Source organism: Phaethon lepturus, unplaced genomic scaffold (assembly GCF_000687285.1).
Source record: "Phaethon lepturus isolate BGI_N335 unplaced genomic scaffold, ASM68728v1 scaffold3160, whole genome shotgun sequence".
Lineage (NCBI taxonomy): Eukaryota > Metazoa > Chordata > Aves > Phaethontiformes > Phaethontidae > Phaethon > Phaethon lepturus.
Genome location: NW_010509647.1, coordinates 88,846 through 111,003, shown reverse-complemented (window position 1 = coordinate 111,003; position 22,158 = coordinate 88,846). Strand labels below are relative to the sequence as shown.

General features: G+C 37.2%; 1 protein-coding gene across 1 annotated transcript in view; it reads left to right on the top strand.

The window, feature by feature from the left end:
* The window catches only part of ELP2 (elongator acetyltransferase complex subunit 2), a 37,602-nt gene extending 18,982 nt beyond the window's left edge, over nucleotides 1-18,620 (top strand). Inside the window, 12 exon segments of the mRNA XM_010296482.1 lie at nucleotides 775-906; nucleotides 1,408-1,557; nucleotides 4,789-4,977; nucleotides 7,090-7,159; nucleotides 9,461-9,556; nucleotides 9,708-9,765; nucleotides 13,769-13,841; nucleotides 14,274-14,466; nucleotides 16,073-16,194; nucleotides 16,702-16,844; nucleotides 17,374-17,487; nucleotides 18,464-18,620. Coding sequence (XP_010294784.1) covers nucleotides 775-906; nucleotides 1,408-1,557; nucleotides 4,789-4,977; nucleotides 7,090-7,159; nucleotides 9,461-9,556; nucleotides 9,708-9,765; nucleotides 13,769-13,841; nucleotides 14,274-14,466; nucleotides 16,073-16,194; nucleotides 16,702-16,844; nucleotides 17,374-17,487; nucleotides 18,464-18,620 — 1,497 coding nt within the window.
* The last annotated feature ends 3,538 nt before the right edge of the window (nucleotides 18,621-22,158 follow it).

Below are 22,158 nucleotides of genomic sequence, written 5' to 3'. Positions count from 1 at the left end.
CAGCCATTTAGAATGAAGTATAGATGAATTTAATTGTGATCTTAAAAGCAGATGTATAACAATGAGGGAACTGTTAAGAGTTCAACTTGAAAGGAATTGTGGTCTCATCTCTTGAATAAAACTTGAAAATATAACTTTAATAATCTTTTAATGTAATTAAAAACTTGGAAGAGTACTAGAGCAACTATAAGGCGTGTGTGTATGCATGCACACGTACATGGAAAGACACAAGGGAAGCACAAAACGGAGGCCAAAGTATGCCACAGAAGGAATATGGAGCAAATTGCAGGGATTCTTGGAGAAACAGAGGAGTAGAAATACAGTAGTGAATCTTGGAAATTAAGGGGAGGGAAACGTAATTGGGAACCACAGTTCCTTTGGACCATTTTTCCATTTTGTGCAATAGAGCAATGCAAGGCAACAGATGACAAAGAAACTGTTGCATCCAACAGACTGGACTGAAATACAGAATGATTGGTTTCTTGTCTCATCTAGCGTAGTGTTTTCTTTCCCCTGAGGGGGAAAGAAATCATTGAGCAAGATGCTATCATGAGATGTTTATGAAGGGAGGCTCCATTAAAGTGGCATGCGTGCAGCTTTAATTCCCATGATATTTTAGTACTTAATTTTACAATTAAAATATTCTTTAAATGGATTTTTGTGTGTAATGTGAACTCTTGCCTATAGATACATTTTCATCTCGTGAGATTAGGATGAGTTTATGTGAATGGAAGGCCATTTTCACAGATATTTCACTTCTGACCATTAATTCAGGTGCGAGTTGGTGAAGTGGGTGGCAATACCCTTGGATTTTTTGACTGTCAGTTTAGTCCAGATGGTTCAATGATTGTTGCTCATGCTTTTCATGGTGCACTACACCTTTGGAAACAGGCTACAGTTAATAAGGTATGTTGTTTGTTTTTTATTAGTAGTACTTAAAACACTTGTATGACAAGTACAAGTGACACTTGTATGTCACTTGAGGTGAGTTCTGTTATTAATAGAAAAGTGTAAGAGTACAATTTGAAATTAATGAAGTAGTCTTTCTCTGAATATAATATTCTGTAGGAGTCTCGCTCCTGCATAGAAGGGAGCTTGCAATCTCCCAGGCTCTAAAACCTGTTGCTTTCCTGTGGGAACCATAAAGTCAGTGGAATAGACTGAACTCTTTTGTGGTTGGGCTTTGTTCAGAAGTAGCAGCTGAACCAGTAATATAAGTTTCTTTTAGATGGGAGCAATAAATCAGTATTTGTGTCTCTTTAGCTGCTCTGAGTTCTAATAATTTGCTGTTTTCAAATGTCTTTTTTTTTGCTTTCTTAATAAGGATGTTGATACTTTTATTTTGGTTACAATATGCCAATCAGTCAATTGAAAACTCCTTGCTTCTTTGGTAACTTTTTTTAATAGAAAGAATGGACTCCAGAAGTTGTGATTTCAGGACATTTTAACAGTGTAGAGGATGTAAAGTGGGATCCAGAAGGAGAGTTTATCATCAGTGTTGGTTCTGATCAAACTACTAGACTCTTTGCTCCATGGAAAAGAAAACAAGAGGCAGAGGTATGATCTTGAAAAATTTTGTTGGCTTGGTAAAGAGGGCTTGTCTGTTCTGAATTTGGAACAAGTCACCTGAATATAACTGAAACAAATTTCCTCAAGCCATGGTCTGTTCAAAACTGCTTGTGTAAATGCTTGGTTTGGTCATTCAGTATGTGCTGTTTTCACTTTAAAAACACTAGTGTCAGTTTTAGCAATCACATAGCATGACTGCTGTTTAATCCTGAGTTCACCTCTGGTTTACCTTCAGTTAGTGTTCTCCCAGGGTCTTAAAAACCAAGGCTCTGCAGTAATTCAGGAGGAATACATGGCTGATTCTAATAACTATATATTGCCCTTGTTTGACACTTGGCTAAGCACTGCTGCAGGTGATCATAAAGTAACTCAACTTTGGTTGTGTTTTTTTTAATGCAAGCTTAATCTAAGCAAAGTTCTCACTTTTTACACTGTTTTGTTTATGAGACTGTGTTACTGGAATGATGATCTGAATTGCATGAGTGCAATTGGTACCTGTGCAAACAACTTTTCAGGAAGAATTATTCCTGAAAAACTTTGCGTGTTCTAAAATAAGTCTAAATTTTGGTGTGAAAAACTCTGTCTAGGAATGCAACAGTTCCTGTTTCTAGTTGCTTATGCATTATCCTCATCTACAAATGCAGCTTTTTCTGGCAGAAAAGTATTAATGTTCCACTCAGGACACTGGCAGAAACTAGACTGAAGTCATGTAAGGCCCTGTGCAAGCTGTGCTGTTAGTTGGGGAAGGCAAAGGGTGACTATTACAACTGTCTCATCATAGCTTCTGTAGTGTAGACCAGCACAGAATGTCTGATGTTTTTGGGAGAGTTAAATTTGGCATAGATGCCTTGATTTCCTTCTTCCAGGCCACGCAGAAGTGGTGGCAATCCCAGCTCAAGTGCTAAGGTTTGCCTTGTGTTGTAGAAAGGCCATACCCAGTTTCCTTCCCTGCCTTTTCTCCTAACCTCCAGTCTGGAGGGTCCAACAGCTCTGTCAAAAAGATGGTATGTTGGATTTGACATATGGAAGGAAAGTCCAGGACTAGCCCATGATGTAAATTGGCAGCATTCAAAATAGTTGTCACTACCACGTTCTCAGCAACCTGCCAAAATACCACTCTTTATTTATGCTGCTTGCTAAATTCTAATCCTATTTACTGAAAGAGCTGAGCTTTGTATGATTTACTTGTATAGCTGTTCCTGCTGTCTCTGAAACTTTTGAATTAATTGATTTAGCAGAGTGATTGTAGTCTTCATATCTGTTTGGTGTGAACTGAGTTACTGTTCTTCCCCTTCCTGGTCTGACACAGAGCAGCCACCTGGCTAGTTTGACCAGGTGTAAATCCAAATAGTGTCAACACTTGCTGCTGCATGGGATGTGGGAGAAAGCTACAGTATCCTGTCGGTGGGGTGAGGTGGAGGGCTGAGATAGAAATGTATCATTTGAAGACATCTGTTCAGGACTTCTGAACCCTGAAAACCAGGTGTTTAGTTCGGCTGCTCATCAACTTAGATAACATTGGCTTTTAAAATGCCTTACTTTCTTTACCACACTGAGTTTAGCATCTGAAAAATTACAACAGGTGATGCCTGGTGTTTGTCTTAACAAGACACAATGGGTGGTTTGGATATTTGAAAAGTTAATACTGGAGCTCAATATTCACGTTTTTCTTTATAAAAAGAGAACTGTTAAATGCAAATAATTATCCTTTCTTAAAATCTCAATTCTGATACCGTACTGGGCTCAAACATCAGAAATGAGGGATAACAGTCAGCTTCAATTTGTTATGCAAACTTGCACCCTGATTTTTCTGGAAGAAGCTTATTGCCTGACCTATTGCATGACTTATGACTCTTGTTGTCCGTTTTGTGGTTTGTGGTTTTTATTTTCATTCCTGTTGTGTGCTGTATTCTAAAGTCTGCAATGATGCACCTAGTAAAGGGTAAGAAGGGTTTATTGCAATGTTCGCTTGTTTGTTTTTAAAGAATTAATGCTCTTTTCTCATTGGAAAATAATCAAGCTCTTGTGAAAACATGGGATTTTGTAGGATCTCTCAAATACCTCATTCAGGTTCTGTTGAAAGCTTAGACATTCAAAACTCAATTGAATTTTTAGTATGCTGTGTGCAGTTCACAGTCAGCTTAATGCCTTTCCTTACAGTTTGTATGATATCTAGTACAATGTAAATTCTGTCTTAGCTGCAATTTTTCAGGCATTGTAATACTGAAGTAGTATAATTAATTCTAATTGATTAAATCAATTCTAATTCTGCTAGCTGTTAACTCAAAAGTGCACACTGTATTTTTCCAACTGAAGTATCATGTAGGAGTAGTAGCAAATGGCAGTTATTAAAAGTCTTTTCATGAAAGTGTGTTTGCTAGAAAACAAAGTGGGTTTTTTTGAGAGTCAATTTTTTCATGTATAGAATAAATTAGAATTTTAGAAAAGGAATTTAAATAATATTTTTTTTTGCTAATATTCTTTGCTTAGCATGACTATAAAACTAACTTGTCTACCTTATTTCTGGTCAGCTGTTAATTATGGTTTTCTTGGATTAATACTTGAAGTGTGGTTATGAATATTTCAGGAAACTAGAAAAAAAAATACTTCAAATGAAAACACTTCTAAAATCATCAGGATTTTCCAGATGTTTTTCCTATAGGAAACTATTTCTGTTTCATCAGTTTTTTGCAAAGCTTCTATTAAATGGTCTCACTAAAATCAAGTATTTAAAGAAAGGGGGGAAGTAGGAACCTGTAGCCTACTGACAGCAGTGCTGCTGTGCTTTGTGAAAGACAGATGAAGGAAGCGAGGTAACTATCACTACCTTTCTTAGGTCTTCCAGAGATACTGTTTTGAAAGTAGTTAAGTAGCATACAGTCCTCCTTTTGCTTAAGTAAATTATGTCCTGTTCCTGGCTGTGTAGTGTAAAGAAGTCACAGGAAGTGTGGTGTGCCGTTAGTAACAAAGGTAAACAAATGCCTTAAACATATCTGTGCAGGGACACAGTTTACTAATTACAGGAATTGTTTGGTGGAAAAATAGGATTTAACTGATGTATGTGAGCATACATCAGCTTTATGAATGTCAGTAGAAGGTTGCTATTAAATTTCCTTTATGTTAAAAAAGTCAACAAGTAAAGTATTATTTTTTTGAACTGGAAATGTTGCTGCTTCTCTGGTTAAGAATTGTGTTTTAACTGCATGTCTGTTTGTTTAGGTAACCTGGCATGAAATTGCAAGGCCTCAAGTACATGGATATGACATGCGTTGTCTGGCAATGATCGGCCGGTTTCAGTTTGTGTCGGGAGCAGATGAAAAAGTGCTTCGAGTTTTTTGTGCTCCCAAGAATTTTATAGAAAATTTCAGTAACATCACTGGTATTCCAGTGGAGAAGCTGTGCTCCCACGTAAGTATGCTAAAGCAATGCTAAATGAAGACAGCCTGCTTTCATGTAAATAAAATTTATGCTTTAGAAAACGTCAAATTGCACTAAACTCGGTAAAAATTGTTTTAATAGTTCTGAAACCTTAACCTTATTTTTCCTTTCCCTCTGTTTTCTTCCATGTGTGTTGTTTCATATGTATTGCCATGGTGGTCTTATAAAACAGGTTGTATGTGAAACTAAACAAGACCTGGTGTCTGAAGGTTGCAGAGGGTATGGGTAAATTGTAAATAAGTCAGACTAAGACTACTGTACATACTTGGTGATTTGAAAGCAAACAATAAAGCCTGGGAATGTGCTTCTCCTTAATTTAAGACTGTAGTAGTCTTGTCTAGATGTAATTATTGTTGTGTGGTTATGTGTTGTTGTTTTTTGTTTTAATTTTATGCTTGAAAATAGTGTAAAGATTTCAGCATTGTTGTTAGTTGTTACATATAAATATTTATAAATATGTACTTGCTCATGCTTTATTTCCTCTTGGCATTGGAAATTTTCTTGAGGCCTTTATGTTCTAGTTTGTAGTTTTCGGTAAATATATTTTCCTACTCAGTGGAAAGGTAAGACTGCAGAGTTGCTGTCCTTTGTTTGCTCCCCATTGGCTTTAAGATCTAATTCTGGTTTTCTCTGCATTTCTTGAGAGCAGACGTCATTCAGGATAGTTGCCTCTGTACAGTGCCTTGCCAGCCCTTTGCATTTCTGGCTCAAAAGCAGTGTTTTCTGTGCAGCTCCTCAGAGATGATTAGCCGTTCCATTTCACTTAACAATTGAAACATTTGGGAAAGAAATCTATTTATTTTTGATAGCAAGATGTTACATAAGTAGCTGTTTAGCACTTTAATTCTGTTAGACTTTGTAAGCATTTACATTAATGACATTGTACAAATAACATTGTGCTTTTATAATGCTGGCAGACGTCATTATTTTACTTTTATATAGAATTTCCTTATCAGCTGTTCCTCTGAGTACTATTTTTTGATTCATGATATGACAAAGTGTTTCACGTGGGCTTTGTTTAAAGAGGAAGGCTTTATGAGCTCTAATGATACAGCTACTCTTAAATAGCTTTATCGAAATTGTTTTCTGTGAATGCTTTTTTTCATTACAGTGGGTAAGCTTTTTCTTAATTTAGCTCAAACGCTTTCTCCAAAAAAGTACTTAAAACCAAAAAAGCCAGCTTTATATTTGTAAAGGGGTTGAATGGGATTATATTCAGTTTAAATCCATGGAGTCGTATTATAATTTGGGTTGTAATGAAAACCCATTTTTGTTCCAGAGACCTTAGACTGATGTGTGTCATACATTTCCTCATCAATTTATGAACATCTAAATAAATAACATAGTATTTTAAGCTGTCACCTAATTATTAATCAAATTCTGTAAAACAGTCTTTCTTTGAGGTGTTCAGTTACTGTAGGGAAGGGGTTTTACAGCTATTAAATCTAATCTTTTTCCATCTCTGCACAAAGGACTCCAATTTCACTTACCCTTTCCAAATTTTGGCTTTTTCCCCCATACCTTTATGGAAGTGTTTTTTGTCTGATGATTGGTCTTTCATCTGTGCTGCTCTGAACAGCCACATACTCCAGCCACATCTGTGTTATGTCCTGACTTGTGTTTGAAGTTGTGGGCACAGGCAATCACGCTCTGTCCCCTTTTCCAAAACGCTGCTTTATTATTTCACCTCAGAACAGGCTATTTCTCAGTCTTACTGTGTTAAAAACTGCAGTGCTCTCAGTTGATTAATTATCATGTATATCCTAGAATAAATAAGATTGTGGAAGAAAACCTGAAATTAGGGATGAAGATGCATGCTTTACAGCAAAACCCTTGAGCTGAGGCCTTAGAAAAGCTTTCTTTTTTGGCAGAGTACTGGACTTCATTTTGTTCAGGGTATATTCTGGATGAGTTGGGAGTTTTTCAAAGTACTCCCCTTCGCTTCTTCAGAAAAGTCTCTTTATCACAGGGATTTCTTAAACTGTGATCTTTGAAATCTGAACCTACATGACAATGTGTGTAACCTTTCTTTGTTTGGTTTGGGTTTGTTTTTTTGTTTTTGTTTTTGTGTTTTTTATTCAGCAATCATCTGATCTTCCAGAAGGTGCAACTGTGCCAGCTTTGGGATTATCCAATAAAGCCATTTTTGAAGGTATGGCTAATAAGAAATAATGGTGATGGTGCTTCGTGTGGAAACTTTTTTTTAATTTTAAATTATTGTTTTAGCGTATGTCTTTTTGTTAAGGCTGTGATTGTAAGCTTGACTGCACATTTAGAATCTAGAACTAAAATTGTACAAAGTGTTTATTTCTCTGGCAGCACCTAAATATGGTGCTTAAAAATAATAACAAAAAAAGCGCTAGTGACAGTCTTTCTTCCCTTCCTCTGCCTTGGTTTTCTCCCCTACACATCCCCTAATGTCTTGTGCATACCCAGAATCCTTTTTCCCTGCCTCCTATACTGTGTCCCACACCCCTATAGGAAGTAACCCCACTCAGTCTGCGCAGTGTTCCCAAGAGCCTCTCCTGTTGGCTGATCTTGATGAGTTTCACACAGGCACTGGGGCTCATTGCTCTCCTGTGATCAGTTTGGGAATTGCCAGGGCAGGATATTATTTGAATTCCCTGACCTGCCATTGTTCCTCTGATTCCTCCGTGCTCACTACTTGAGAAGACTGATGACTTTTAGCCAAAAAAATTAGTATTGAATAGCGTACTGTGAAAACTAGGTTCAGAGTTGTTAAAGCAGAACTACCTGTTGCTACTTGTGGTTTCTCTGTAAAATATCTTGACCTCCGAAGCTATATTATGGAATCCTTTTCACAATCTCCTCAAATGTTAGCATCCTTGTAGAGGCTTACAGAAGTAACGATGTTTTGAGAGGGATCAGTCACATTTTCTGTTTCAGTGAAAATAACCATAAACCTTCTCCAGGTAAATGATGCTTTGTGAAGTATTTGGGAAGGAAGAATTAGTTAGCCAGCAGTAACCAGTGTTGTGTTGGTAAAGGCTGGTGAGGCACTGGATGAATTTTCTTGGAAAAGTGGTGGGGACTGCATTGTGGGGGGAACAAGGAGGGAGCGACAAACATCTATCTAGAATCATAAAAATAGCTGAGTAGTGTCTTGAGACTGGAGATGGGACTGGTAGTCTGGTGTTTAATAAACTCTCTGGTAAAAATGCACTTGCACTGGAATCTACGAATAAGGTCAGACCGGTTTTTTCTTTGCTTAAAGCTTTATCAGAAGGTGTGAATTAAAAAAGGAAGCCTTTTAATAAGCTTTGTCTCCAGGGTCTTCAGTGGCGATACAGCTGAATTTTCCTAAATCTTCTATGAAAGAAAAGTAGCTTTGTTGAAGTAACTCATAAAATACATTTTGGCAAAAACTCTTTTTTTTTTTTTTTGCCATCTCATGGGTCCTTCTGCTGAGAGGGGGAACAAAACTTCCTTCTCTAGAGTATCGTCACACATAGCATAACTAATTTCCATTAATGTCATGTGGCACACCCAGAAGCAGCAGTATGAGTAGAAAAGCTGTCAAATTTTCCTGCGTTGTCCACCATTGCCCACCCAATGTTGTCAGCACTGATGGCTTAGGATAAAGCCCTACAGACCTCTCTTCTTGCTTATTCTGCAGAGGAATCTTCATGGTGAGCGATGATCAGATAACGATCTTGAATTAGATAAATGTGGCTAATTTAATTTTCAAGGGGAGAGAAGACAGGGTGAATGAGAACATGGTCTTTCTGTTCTGCTTTTTCTATACCTGCTTTTTTAAACTGCTGTATTTTAAATGTACATTTGGCAAAAAGATAGATTCTGTCTGAGAGCAACTGTTTCCCAACTCTGTACCTTTTTCTTAAATAATACGTTCAAAGTGAAAGACAGAGTTCAATTTTAACTTAAAATTAACTGAGTAATTTCAGTTACTTCTGATAATTTTGCCTAAAGCTAAGGACTGAGCCCTTGGCAGTTTTGCTGAAGTTTGAAAATTGTAGATGCCCTTCTGCAAGTATGGCTTTTCAATTACGGGGCTACCTTAAATTTAGGAATTCATCACTGGTATCTGAGATTTTTGCCTTAAGCATTTTCAAATACAGAAGGAAAGGTTTAATGTTGGTGAAGCACAGGTTCAACTCCTGGTGACTGCTTCTTTCAGGTAAATCAAAGTCTCTTTAAGAATCTCTAAAAGAGACTGTGCTGATGGAGAGGGGTCAGTCTCAGAATGAAATTAGTCCAAAGATTAAATTATTTTTTCATCTTCTCCTCCTCATTCTCATGAGCATTAGAATAACTAGATTCTAATATTCATATTCCTGTAATTCAGAGAAACCTAATTTCAATTACTTATATTGTAAAAAAAAAAAATTTTTTTACCTGTATAATAAGTGCTCATATTTTCCCTCCTGTAAAGTATGTTTGCTGTAGCTAATGAAGTCCTTACTTTGAACAGGAGATATGTCTGTTCAACCAGCTGAGGATGAAGAAACATTTAATACCATTTCAAATCAGTATCCTGAGATTTATTTTCAACCCTTGATCCTTACAGGTATGAGATTCATTTTTCTGTTGTAGGAAATAGAGTTTCATTGGATCCATTCATCCAATGAGGTTCATTGGATATAAACTTGAAGCATTATTTAGCTGATTTTTAGACTATTTTGCATCAAATTTGAATATGTTGTACAAATGTCTTTTAGAACCTCCTCCAGAGGATCACTTGCTGCAGAATACCTTGTGGCCTGAAATTCAGAAGTTGTAAGTTTTATTTTTCTTCTTTATTTAATTTACAAAATTTCCAGAAAGCTATTGCAACATATTAATGTAGTCTAGTCTTGTAATTCTTCCTATTTTACTACCTGATTTGACTTTGTGTGCAGTGTATTGTTTGTAAAATAAATACATATATCTATAAAAATTAGGAAACTGCAGAAAATGGAGGTTAGAACTGATGTTTCGAAAAATATTATTTCACTAGTTGTTTCTGTAGCAGCGAAATATGTATGGTTTTTAGCACAAAGGTATTCTTTTGAATTTGTAATGATCAGACTTTCATTGTCCCTTTGGATGTTTTGTCTTTTGAAGGTCTCTTTAGGGCACTGATCCCTGGGGTTTTTTTTTTGTTTGTTTTTTTTCTTTCCTCTTTGTGCCAAGAGAATAGTAGGGCTTCTGTTTGCTGTAAGAACGTGTAGCATGTTTTCATGGTCTTACCTGTGCTCTGGAATATGATGGGCCTCTCTCTTCATGCTGCAGCCTTTGTTTATGTCTGCTCAGCACATCTGCTTTAAATCTTGCCCATACTAAAGGTCTCTCTGCATAAGGAGTCTTCTGCTTCTTTCCACTCCCTGGCACAGACTTGCAAGTTTGTCTTTCTGGTATGGAAGTAAAGGCTGAGGCATCAAAGGAGGAGCTTCCCCCTAAAGTCTAGAAGAGTTGTAAGGTGCAATAGATGGAAGCAGCAGCCAAAATAGGATGTGTCTAGTGGTAGGGCAAAGTGATGGATGTTGAGTAAGATGGTTACAAAACCAGTTTAGGTATTGAATGGTGACAGAGTTGGTTGTGGATTGCAAAAAGTTATGTGGTCATGACAATAATTGTTTTGAGATTGCAGGGTTTTAGAATTCTTCAGTTGTATTTTGTTCCTTTTCCAAGATTCACAACAATTTGCAAATGAAGGTTATCACCTTGTTTGTTCCCTAACAATCCCGATAACATTAGGCTGCACTTTCACATCTTCAAAGTTTTACTATCAATCTTCAAAGTATAGCACAAAGAAATGAATCATCTCAAGCTCTTACGGGTTTACTTATCTGAGTCACCTGAAAGAGTGGTCTCGGCCAGGAACAAGAAGAATGTTGAGCCTTTGCTGATGATTACAGCTACCTTTATACATTACCAGTTTTGTGACTTCAGTTGGGGGGCAGGAAATAAAAAGCTTTGGGAAAACAGTTTGCAGGTTGTTTTCATTTGACCAAGTGGGAGGTTCTGTGAGAACTCATCTTTACCTTCAACCGGGCAGTTAATCTTCTTTGAGTGCTTTTAAGCTCTTTTTACTGTGTTTGTACTCAAAAGTGCTTCTAGGAGGGAAGCTGGTGGATATTAGACTATATATGCACATTTTGTAATTTCTAACTGTTGCGTTAACCGCTTCTTCTGTGCGTGCTATGGCTGCTAATGTGCCCACTTGCATAAGGAGGTTGATGAAGGATCTGTAAGTAGTGAAAAGGAGCCAAGGCCAAAATTTTTCTTTATTTGCTTTTGACATTTCTCAAAGTCTAGTGAGACATTAATCTTTGATATTCTGCTACAGGAATACTGCCTACCTGTTTTTTATATCCTGCATTCATTAAAATAACTCCATTTTATGATGGTCTTCAGGTGACTTACCTGAGCAATTTTTTTTGTTTTTTAGAGACACCGCTGATGATAGGAATTCTTTTATGCAAGGGCAATGAGATGTAAAACATTCATAGACTTTCAGGTTTTTTGCTCAGGATAATCTTGAAAGTAAAATGAAATCTCATAATGTAGATTTCGAGTTGCCATAGCAGCAGAAAAACAGTATGAGGAACTGACTTGCTAAATATAGCTTGTTTGTTATTGATGTTTGTGTATTTCCAGCTCTAACTTGACACCAAGTTTTGAAGGATTGGAGTTGGGTTTTGAAAACTGCTTGCTTGGGTAGGTTTTAGTAAGACGAACTTGCTGAATTTTATACATAATCTAATAACTTTAAAATAAAAATATGATAAATCCTGTGAGAGGATGCTAATCTTTATCCTCTTGGAAAATGACTATAGAGAGTTTATATGCAGCAGGCTGAGATTAAAGCCTGAGTGTTGACGTAAATATATATGTTTATATGTTATGTACATTTCATGTAGTACACTTGGAAGTCTTGAGAGATCCTTTTTGACACTAAAAAATTACTGTAATTACTTCTGTGGGTACTTTGAGAGTCCAGTGAGTTTATCTGTGCAGAAAAAAATGCTATATGAATTCCACGTTGCTAAGGCAAAATCGCTTGTGGTTGAAATATCATTTCATTATTCATTCATGCTTCTCTCCATTGTGAACCTGTTTTTCATGTTGTACTACATAATGAAGGGTTCAGATTGTGTGTATGGGGGCAGGGGAAGGGGTTGTACTGGAGCTTCTGTACTTCCAAGGCACATGCAACTCTTGTGGCCAGCATCTCCTGTTGCCACTAACTTTATTCTCTTTACTGAGACAGCACTGGGCTATATAGGCTGTCGGTCTGACCTATGATAGTCCTGCTCATGTGACTTTGCAAAAGATAGTATTTTGGGTTTTATTTTAATTTAAAGAGAAAGATTACTTTATAATGCTTCTATTTAGCAAGAACAAAGTTGCTTGCAGAAGCTCAAAATTTTTCTGTCAAGTGCTCTTCAATACTACATTTAGGAGATAAAACCAAAGTAACAGGACTTTTTTCCCAAGTTGTTCCACAAGTTTTTTCCTTCATTGAATTTCAGGAAATCTATACTTTTAATGGAATAAATACTTTTCAGTTTTAAAATAATGACTTTTGATGTTTTTTCCTACAAAATAGTCTTCAAGAACGTGCTTTAAAAGTGAGCATTGTGATAAAACTCCTGCTGGTGGCAGAGTGAGGGGAAGACACGCAGTAGTACCCTCATCATTATAAGATACAATCATATTTGCAAATTAACATTCCAGTTAAGCGCATCTACCAGTATCTCTCCCCACTGAAGGTGCAGGCACAGTTACTCTTCACAAAAAGGCAATGCATCCCCAACCTTCAGAGGTGAGTGTGGGAGTCTGTCTATGGGATATGCCTGGCAGTGACTCTTCTGGACTCCTTTCAACAGATACATTCAGTAATTTGTCATTTAAACAGATGGCTGTTTTGGCTGCAAGTGGAATCCCATGAACATCGATCCCATATAAGAACTTCTTTGCAACACTGCTGACCAAAGGAGTTTATTAGGAGAACTGCCCATCTCTTCAGAGCTAGGAATCAAAGCACTCCCCCTTCCTGATCCTGCAGCTGATATTTAGCTGGAATTTGTCCACTGTTTATAGACTGCATCTCCAATTTTACTCTACTTCCAGTCTGTTTTGTTGACTGATTTTAATTTGTGTTAGTCTGTGTGGCATTTCTGCTTATTAGTTAAATTCCAGTCCAGACATGTGAGCTTGAATTCCAGCAGAACTTGTACAAAGACTGATTAAAAATGCATTTCTGGAGGAAGCTAGAAGTTTTGGGTTTTTTTACAGTGTTCTTTTCTGACATGATTCTTGTTCTCTAATTCAGAAATTCTTTTAGTATTTCACAGAATGGGCATCCTTTGGCTGGGTGTTTGTGGTGTATTTCATTGGTGATCTTCAAATATGTGGCTTCTGATTTTTCATGGTAGTGTTAAAATTGCTTTTAAAATAAGAATAAGGAAAATAATAATATGTGAAAAGCTGCTTTAGTCTGCTTTGTTAATCATTAGTGTAGCTTCTGCAGTGCTGTCGCTTTAGGGCTATGGAATGAGCTAGAGAGATTGTTCTGTAGTCAGTTCCTAAACATGAAAGAATTTATGCAGATGTTGTTTCAGTTGAATGCTGAACATTATTAGGAGGTATTTGGGATGTAATACTGAAACAGTGGTAAGAAGTTCCTGGCATGTGCCTTTCATATTTGCAAAGGGATTTAAATTAACATAAGAACCTTGATACCTACTGCAAAAATGACTGTCATGTGTTAAATATCTTTTCACATTTATTTCAGATATGGACATGGATATGAAATTTTTTGTGTTGCTTGCAATAATGCAAACAGTGTAATTGCCTCAGCATGTAAGGTAAGAAAAGATTCTAGCACCATCTAGTGAAAAGTGCCACCAGGTTTCTAGGACTGACAGAGGAGGAGTCAGAATCTGGTTTGGGCTGACTTCTGTTCTTTCACTTACATGAGAAAGATTTTGTATCGATGACAGTTGACTTGCAAAGGTGAGAGTGAATGCAGAGAAGCTATTATTCATAAATTATGTATGATTCATTTGAAGATAGTAGTAAGATAAATTCTAACAAATACAGTTATAAAACATTTTCTTACTGGTATATTGTCAGCGTTAGTAGAGAGTAGTGAAACAATCTTGAAACTTCCCAGAGGAAAGCTATTCTAACTTGATTGCAAGCCTTAAAACAAGTCCCCTAACATCTTAGGATCTTGAAACCTGTGACTTTTATATTTGCTTTCATAATTCTCACTGATATTTTTTCCATCAATACAGGCTTCCAAAAAAGAACATGCAGCAATCATTTTGTGGAGCACTACTTCTTGGAAGAAACTGCAGAGTTTGTCATTTCACAATCTGACTGTTACTCAGCTGGCATTTTCTCCTAATGACAAATTTTTATTAGCGGTTTCTAGAGACAGGAATTGGTCACTGTGGAGGAAACGAGACTCAGAGTCAGGTAAAATATGTAAAGTGGATATACACGTTTGACGACTTTGCGGTTTGTTCGATATTTCTGGCTTTAAAAATCTTTGAAAGAGAATTGGTAAAATATTTTAATGGCTATTTTCCTTACAACATTTAAGAATTAATAGTGTTGTAAGCTCCTGTGACTTTAAGAAGTGCAATTAATGGTCTATAGGAAAGCTAAAAAGGGAATTAAAATGTGTAGAAGAATATAATCAGGCTTTAAATGCTGTTTGATTGATGGATGTAATGAAGTTTGCTGTTTGTCCTCCTGCCTTCTGCTTGTGATTGTATGTTTCGGATTTACTGAAATCAAGTATACGTGATGGAGTGTAATGCCTGAACATCAAACTGGTGTTCTATCCAGGATGATCCACATCTCTGATCTGTGCAGGATAGGCTGTGAGGTTCATTGCTACGTGTGTGTCCTTCATAGAGCTGCCTTGTCCCTGTTTGCAGGGCATGACACTTTGAGACTCTTGATAGGACTAATCTCTGTCTTTGGTGTGGCTTTCTGATAATCCCACACAATTGATTAATTTGACTAGGACTGGCTCTGTCTGGGAAAAGAGCTGATAGAAAAGATTCAGTTGACTTTCTCATTAAGACTCTGAGCCTTGTAGAATCATGAGGAGACAGCTATTGAACATTTTAATGGTTTCCTAGAACAGATGCTTGTGCTGAAAACGTTTATCATTGCACTGTTGGCTTTAATAGCACATAAACACTACTGGCCTCTGTACAGTTTTCCTAGAGACTTGGCAGTGAGTTTTGGCCCTTTCAGACAGTGTCCGGTTGCATCCTGGCTTGAGATTTCTGTTCTATTCAGACTTCTATTCTAAAGCTTGGCATATTGTCCACAGTAGTTACACAATGTTTCAGGATAAGGAGTATGAATTCTCATAGGAAGTAGAGGAAATCTTCTTTTCATCTGTTCATCAATAACTTCTCTGTCTACAGAGAAAATCGTTATCAGTGTAAAGCAAAACTACTGGTATTGGCATCCTAAGAGGTGTTTGTTAAGAGTCTGGGCTCCAAAATGACATTCTCTTCTACTTCAGAAAGTCATTCCCATTTACTGATCTGCTGATCAAATTTATTACCTGATTGTATGCATATTGAAATGACAGCCTGTCTTTTTGGGAACAGATTAATCATTATGATTTGAGCTCTTGGGGCTTTACTGGTAAATAGGAACTGTAGTGAAATTATTGGGGATAAGTGTACACATGGTAAACGTTGCACTATACTACAACTTTTGAAGTCAGTGTTCTTATGAAAAAACTTGTATAGAAAGAACCTGAAGGTCTTATACTTCAACTTAAATTCTTTTGAAACAGATATGTGTGTAGAAGATCAAACTGTACTACTGTTTTAGTGCTATAAGGGCTGACTGATACAGTCTTGAACAAGTGCTAGTTATCATTGTGGTAAGTGTTGGAAGAAAAATATTTATGTGGTGCTAAGTATTCCCAGTTGCTTTAAAGATGAGTGGAATAATGTCTGAGTATTTCTGCAGTTCCTACATAGAGTAAGTAAGGGTAACAGTTACTTTTAATATGTAGAGTAGTTGAAGCAAGCGTTTTCCTCTATATGTTTTATTCCAGGACCAGTTTTCAGTTGCTGTGCATACACAGACAAAAATACAGCTGTTCACAGTCGAATAATTTGGTCTTGTGACTGGACACCAGATAGCAAGTATTTTATTACTGGCAGTCGGGACAAAAAGGTAATTAATATAAAAGGATTTTTAAAAGCCCAGAATTATTTTAAATGTATTTTAGATTAGCAAATGCTGTGTTCTAATGAGCCTGTATTCTATAGATACACAAAAAGCTTACTGTGTGTATTAACCACAGAAATCAGCGAGACTTTCATACCCTAAATAAAGTGCTTGAATATGTATGTACGAGACCGTGGTCTGCCAGTTGGACTTTTGTCCTTTGTTTTTTCATACAGTAAGACAAGCATATGTCACATAACTCTTACGGGTCTCTTAAGTTTTTCTTTAACTTTTATAACAGAACCTATTTTTATTGTCACTATCTTTAATGGAATCAGACAGACTGTCTAAAAAGTTGAATCTTTGTAGATAGACCGTTTTTACTATTTTAGGGTTCATCTACTTTGTTCTGTGGCCTGGGAGTATTTTAATGTCAGTTACTCCTTATGTTTTTGTAAATGCATTTACAAAAAGGTTAAAGTGAACATTCCTGCATGATTGTCTGTCTTACAGGTCATTATCTGGGGCCAGTGTGAGTTATCTGAGACTACTGAAGGAAATATGTTGGATTCAGTCAAGCCTTGTTCAACAGTACTGGATGCTGGGGATTCCGTTACTGCTGTTAGTATAAGCCATGTGCTCACTCCTGATGGAAGGTATTGTTGTTTTTCTATAATGCCATTTTGTGTTTAATTTGAAATCAGTTGGGGTTTTTTTTTCACTTTAGTCAGTTTCCTGTGGCTAAGCAGCTCCTAAAATCTACTTGTCAAATAGTTTGACTATTCTTTGAACTGAATTAACTCTCCTTTTTTATTTCCTAGCCTTCTTTTCAGGTGTGTGGTGACTTCTCCAAACAGTGTAACAAGAAAAAAAAAGAGGAGGAGAGGGGGCATTAATGCACCTGAAATACATTCATTGTTCCAACAATACTGACTGGTTGATGCTGTAATAAGCTCCTTACTCATTTCCTAACCAAATACATTTTGCAGGTTTCTGCTTTGCTCATTTTTAATGAAGAATCTTTGAATTAAATTCTAGTATTTTTTCATTAAAAAGTAAATATTGACTCAAAGGGTGAGATGCAACACCGTGTTTGCAAGTTCTTTCTAGCTTGTGTTAGAGCTGACTTCGCTAAGCTGCTTCCTGCAACCTCTTTCAGAACTAATGCAGTTGTTCTCTTGATAGGTATATTGTTGCAGTAGGCTTAGAGAATGGGAAGATTATCTTGTTCACATGGAAGCAGAGTGGGCAAGAACCAGCACTAGCTGATTGGACCATGTGTGTTGAGATGGACAACAGGTATGTCTTTTGAAGTGAGGAACAAGGAAATGTTATTCTTGAGACTAATAGTGCTGGTGTTCTGTTCTGATAGTATAAAATGATATGAAACTGTTTTATTTGGGTATAAAAAGTTACCATCCTTTTAGGAGAAGGATGATCCCTGAAAGTCTAGAGATGTCTGTAAGCAAAACCTGGAAATAAAAATACTGGTTATTTAGATTTATTAAAAAACCCCCAACAAAACCCAGTGAAAACCAAGGAGGGGTTTTAAACCCCAAAATACTTCATGCTATGCAAATGCTTTGAGAAATATTACCCTTTGGCCCCACTTAAAACTGTTTTTTTTTTAAAGACCTTTAGCCATAAAATAAGATGACAGAAAACACTGGGGGGGATAGGGGGAGGAATCACTGTCTATATACATCAGCCAAAACATTTTGGAGTGGATGACAGCAAGTTTTCAAGAGCAGCTTCTAGCAGAAACCAAAGAAATGACAAGCTATATGTGGTGGTGTGGTGACAGCTAGAGAAACTCTGTAGAGAGACTTTGAATGTTTCACCTGGAGCACTCTCCTAGATCCTTCCTTCACATACTGGCATTGGTAGTACCAGAAATGAAAGTTGGTGGTGACTTTGGCCTGCGTGTGCTTGAAGTGAATTGGAAAGAAACATCAGATGACAGGAAATGGCAGGTTAGAAGCCAGAGATCTGTCATATCTCAGTAATTGAGATGCTAGACCTACAGCTTAATGTGGCAAGACGTGAAATCAATAGCTGTTTAAATTATTGATGAGTGAAAGGATAAAATGTCATTACTGTTAATGGCCCTACTTATTTTAAGAACTTAATACCTGCTGGTTGTCACAAGGCAGTTTTTCCTCAGTTGGTAGTGTTAAAAAAGAGAGTACTAATTATATAAATGTTGATGTTTACACTCACATGCCCAACTGTGTTTGACATTTTGCAGTTATGTATGGATTTCTTTTTGTTGCAGCCAAAGTCATGCTCTTGCTGTGAAACGTTTATGTTGGAGACATCATGCGGGCAGAGCTGGACATAATGATCAGAACAGCAGCGAGTGGTTGCAGCTTGCAAGTTGTGGAGCTGATCACTGTGTTAAGATATTCAATGTCAACAGATTTGCTCTTTAGCAAAGACAGCAGGCCGGTCCGTGCCAAACAGATTCAGAACATTTTATTTCAGCTTTAACCGTTTTGATTGTTGAATTTTCTGTTTTCTGCTGTGGAAAGTGAAACATCTGACATGTAACTTACTAAAGCAACTTTTGTTTGAAATGTCAAATATTTTTCTAATTCTACAGTTCCAGGAATATGAAGTATTTTATATGTTTTGGTTGGTGAATATCCTGGAAGTGAGGAATGAGAGAAGGGTAATGAAACAAGATTGTTCACTGTGACTCCGGGGGTGGGTAGGAAGCTTCTAGTACTTGGGTTCTTTTGTGCTTGGGATTGCGGATGGAGTACTGAGTTGTTTTGAACTCCTTATTCTTATTAAACTCAACTCTCAGTTGACCCGCCAGTGCTGACACCGTGTGTTTAAGCGTGTGCAGTTAACCGGAGACCAGAATTAAATATACCGCTTTTTCTAATTGCCTTCTGAACGTATATTATGGCCCTGGTCCAAGTCTTAGACTGCCTTACTTTAGCAGGAGTAGTTCGTGTCTGCATGCTTGGACTGGCCTGCTTGTTTGTTTCTCCTGTCTATATTCCTCTTTCTTCTGCTGTGCAGAGTGCTGGGCTCATGCTTCTTGGTCATTTGGGGCTTAAGTGGTCTCTGAGTTAGGCTTTAAGTCTTCTGGTGTCTCCTCTGTGTACTTGTGAGCCCTTTCTGAGCAGAGTGCTATAGAATAGCCACCTCTTAATCTGCTTGAGGGCTGTCCTCTACGGTTTGGTCTCGAAAAGCTTACAAATACCAGTAGGTAGGAGCTGAAAGGTGGCAGCCGTTCTTTATACTGCCTTTGGACTCTTCCTGAATTTTGAGTGCTCCTTGTCTATTCTGGTGAGAAGTGGAACCAGTTAACTTATTTCTCTGATTGTCTTGTAATTTATAGAGAATGATAATAGACCTCAGCAGGTCTGTCTCCAATTCCAAAGTCAAATTAGCAGTCAGTTAAACTTTGGGAGTGAAATTATTTTTATTCCAGAACCACTGACTACGCAAACTGGTAGCGCAGAAATACTTGTAATTGTGCGTAACTTTTTACTGTATTGCATCTTTAGGTAAGGAACAGTTCTTTCAGAGTGGGCCAAACTCTCTTTAGAATACTTATATTTTATGTTTTAAAGGTTTTTATATTTTAGCTTTTTATTTTCAATTCTGTTTTTCAGCATTAAAAAAATCATTCTGTAAAACAACTTAGAGGAATAAAAACCTGACTTCTTAATAAAGATGCTGTGTTATGTTTTACTTGTAGTACCCCATGCTTTTCTTGCATGTGTGCTTTAAGCATTTGAGTAGTGTATTTTACTTGTCTGGAAATTTTTAAACAACCATAGACTGTATCCTGGCAAAAGACAGGCATAACTTCTCATTCATGAGGCTTCAAAAAGTTACCACAAGTGGAAATCTATTCTGTCACAACTGTAATTTGGTATCTTACCTGCAATTATATTGGATAATACTTTCCAATACTAGTATGTCTTGCTATGCAGCTCCTCTTGCCTATAGGCAAAAGTGAAAAGTCCTGTTGTCCCTTTCTTTTATTTTGTGAAATGCTGTCATTAAACAAACATCAGCTATTACATGATTTAGTAATCCATTCCATTACCCCTGGGAGTTTTGTGACTCAGTAGCATTGAAGAATATACCTCATTGTTCCAACTTTAAATACATAGATTAGTCTGTTGATCTCCCAAGTCTAGATGTTTGCAATAGACACTTTATTTGCAATTAAGTTAGAGGTTGTCAAGAGACACCTTGACGCATGATTAATATTTTTTTATGTATGGTGTTATCTTTGTTCACATATCATCTTACTATGTATTTAGTGGCCATGACTTTTACATATGCCTTTATTTTCTTGGTAAATACACGAAAGTCTTTTCAAATCAGCCCATAAATTAGTATCAGGGTAACAAGTCAGATACTGGTTTCATTATCTCAACTAATATCAGAAAATTATTTATATCAATGTAAGTGTGATACCAAGGAAAAATCAGTGTAATTATAGCAATCATTTTGGGGGTAGCATTGGCTGCCTAATGAAGAAGAGAGATCTTTAAACAGCAAAACACTACCCCTTAGGATTTATAAGAGTCTCTAGAAAATTTGTTTTCTCTTTTGTTTGGTTTCTTTGTTATAAAAAGTGGGAGAAAAGCAAGGATTTGCCAGACATGTACTATATTAATTCTACTTTATTATCCTTGCTTTATTGGTTTCATTAAAATACTGCTGGAATCCCAAAACCTGTCTAATGAGGTTTTTATTTGAAAGAATCTACTGGGGTTTTTTGTCCACTGAATGGCTATTGCTTTTATTTTCTTCCATGTGCTTTTCTTCTGTATATACTTACTCAGAGAGACTATTAAAAATAGTGCATACATTCATGTACTCTTTCATACATTGAAAAAAAAAAAATATTATGGTTTCAGTCATATTTACCTAACCTGTCCGCAGTCCCATTTACCTACCAAGATACCTAACTGCTATTTGTATCTATTTTTATTTCTACATTTTCTTCTATGCTTTGCTGGTGCTCTGTCATTACTGTTCTCTTGTGAAGAGCCATACCTCTTTCCCTCTTTCCATTCCTCCCCATCTTTTTTTTTTTTTTTTTCTAAAAATGTGGTTATTTTCCATGGCCTGCCTTAAATGAAAACTCTAATTGCACTCAGGTGTATTTTCAAAGATGGAGTTAACCTCTATACTTTGCAAGTTGCTTCTTTATAGCGATGTTTTCATTGTATGACATTGCACTTACCTCGGCTTTAGTTCAATCTCCTTGATTTTTCCTCATTTATCTTCCAGACTCTCAGGGTAAGCCCTGCCAACTCCAGTCTCGGGAAGCTCCAACTTTTCACAACACAGATCGTAGAATCATAGAGTAGTTTGTGCTGGAAGGGACCTTTAAGGGTCATCTAAGTCCAAACCCCCTGCAAGGAGCAGGGACATCTTCAACTAGAGCAGGTTGCTCAGAGCCCCGTCCAACCTGACCCTGAATGTTTCCAGGGATGGGGCATCCACCACCTCTCTGGGCAACCTGGGCCGGTGTTTCACCACCCTCCTTGTGAAAAACTATCTCTGATACTGCGTTTCCCATAACATTGTGATGCAAGACGATGTCCAGCGGTCAGAGGTAAAAACTGGCTGTCTGGAATCATGATGGTCCCAGCTTTGCTCTTTCCCACCAGTCCGAGGGTATCGCTCTTCCAGTGTTGACAGCCCGGAGGCAAATGGTACAGATCAAAATGCACCTGCCTACAGCAGCCTAATCCTCCGCATGAATTTCGGACTCCAGTGGTATTACATATTTCTGAGTTTCTGTCTTCATTTCTGTTGCCACTTTGGACAAGGGCAGTGTGTTTATTTTAAACCTCTCTGCTCTAGCAGGATGCCAAGCTGATGCAGCATCCCCTCTAAACTGAGGCTCTCCATAGTGCTATTTACACTTTACTGTCCAGGTTTTTTAACCAACCTTTGCATCAAAAATGTGCAGAACTGGGTCTGTGC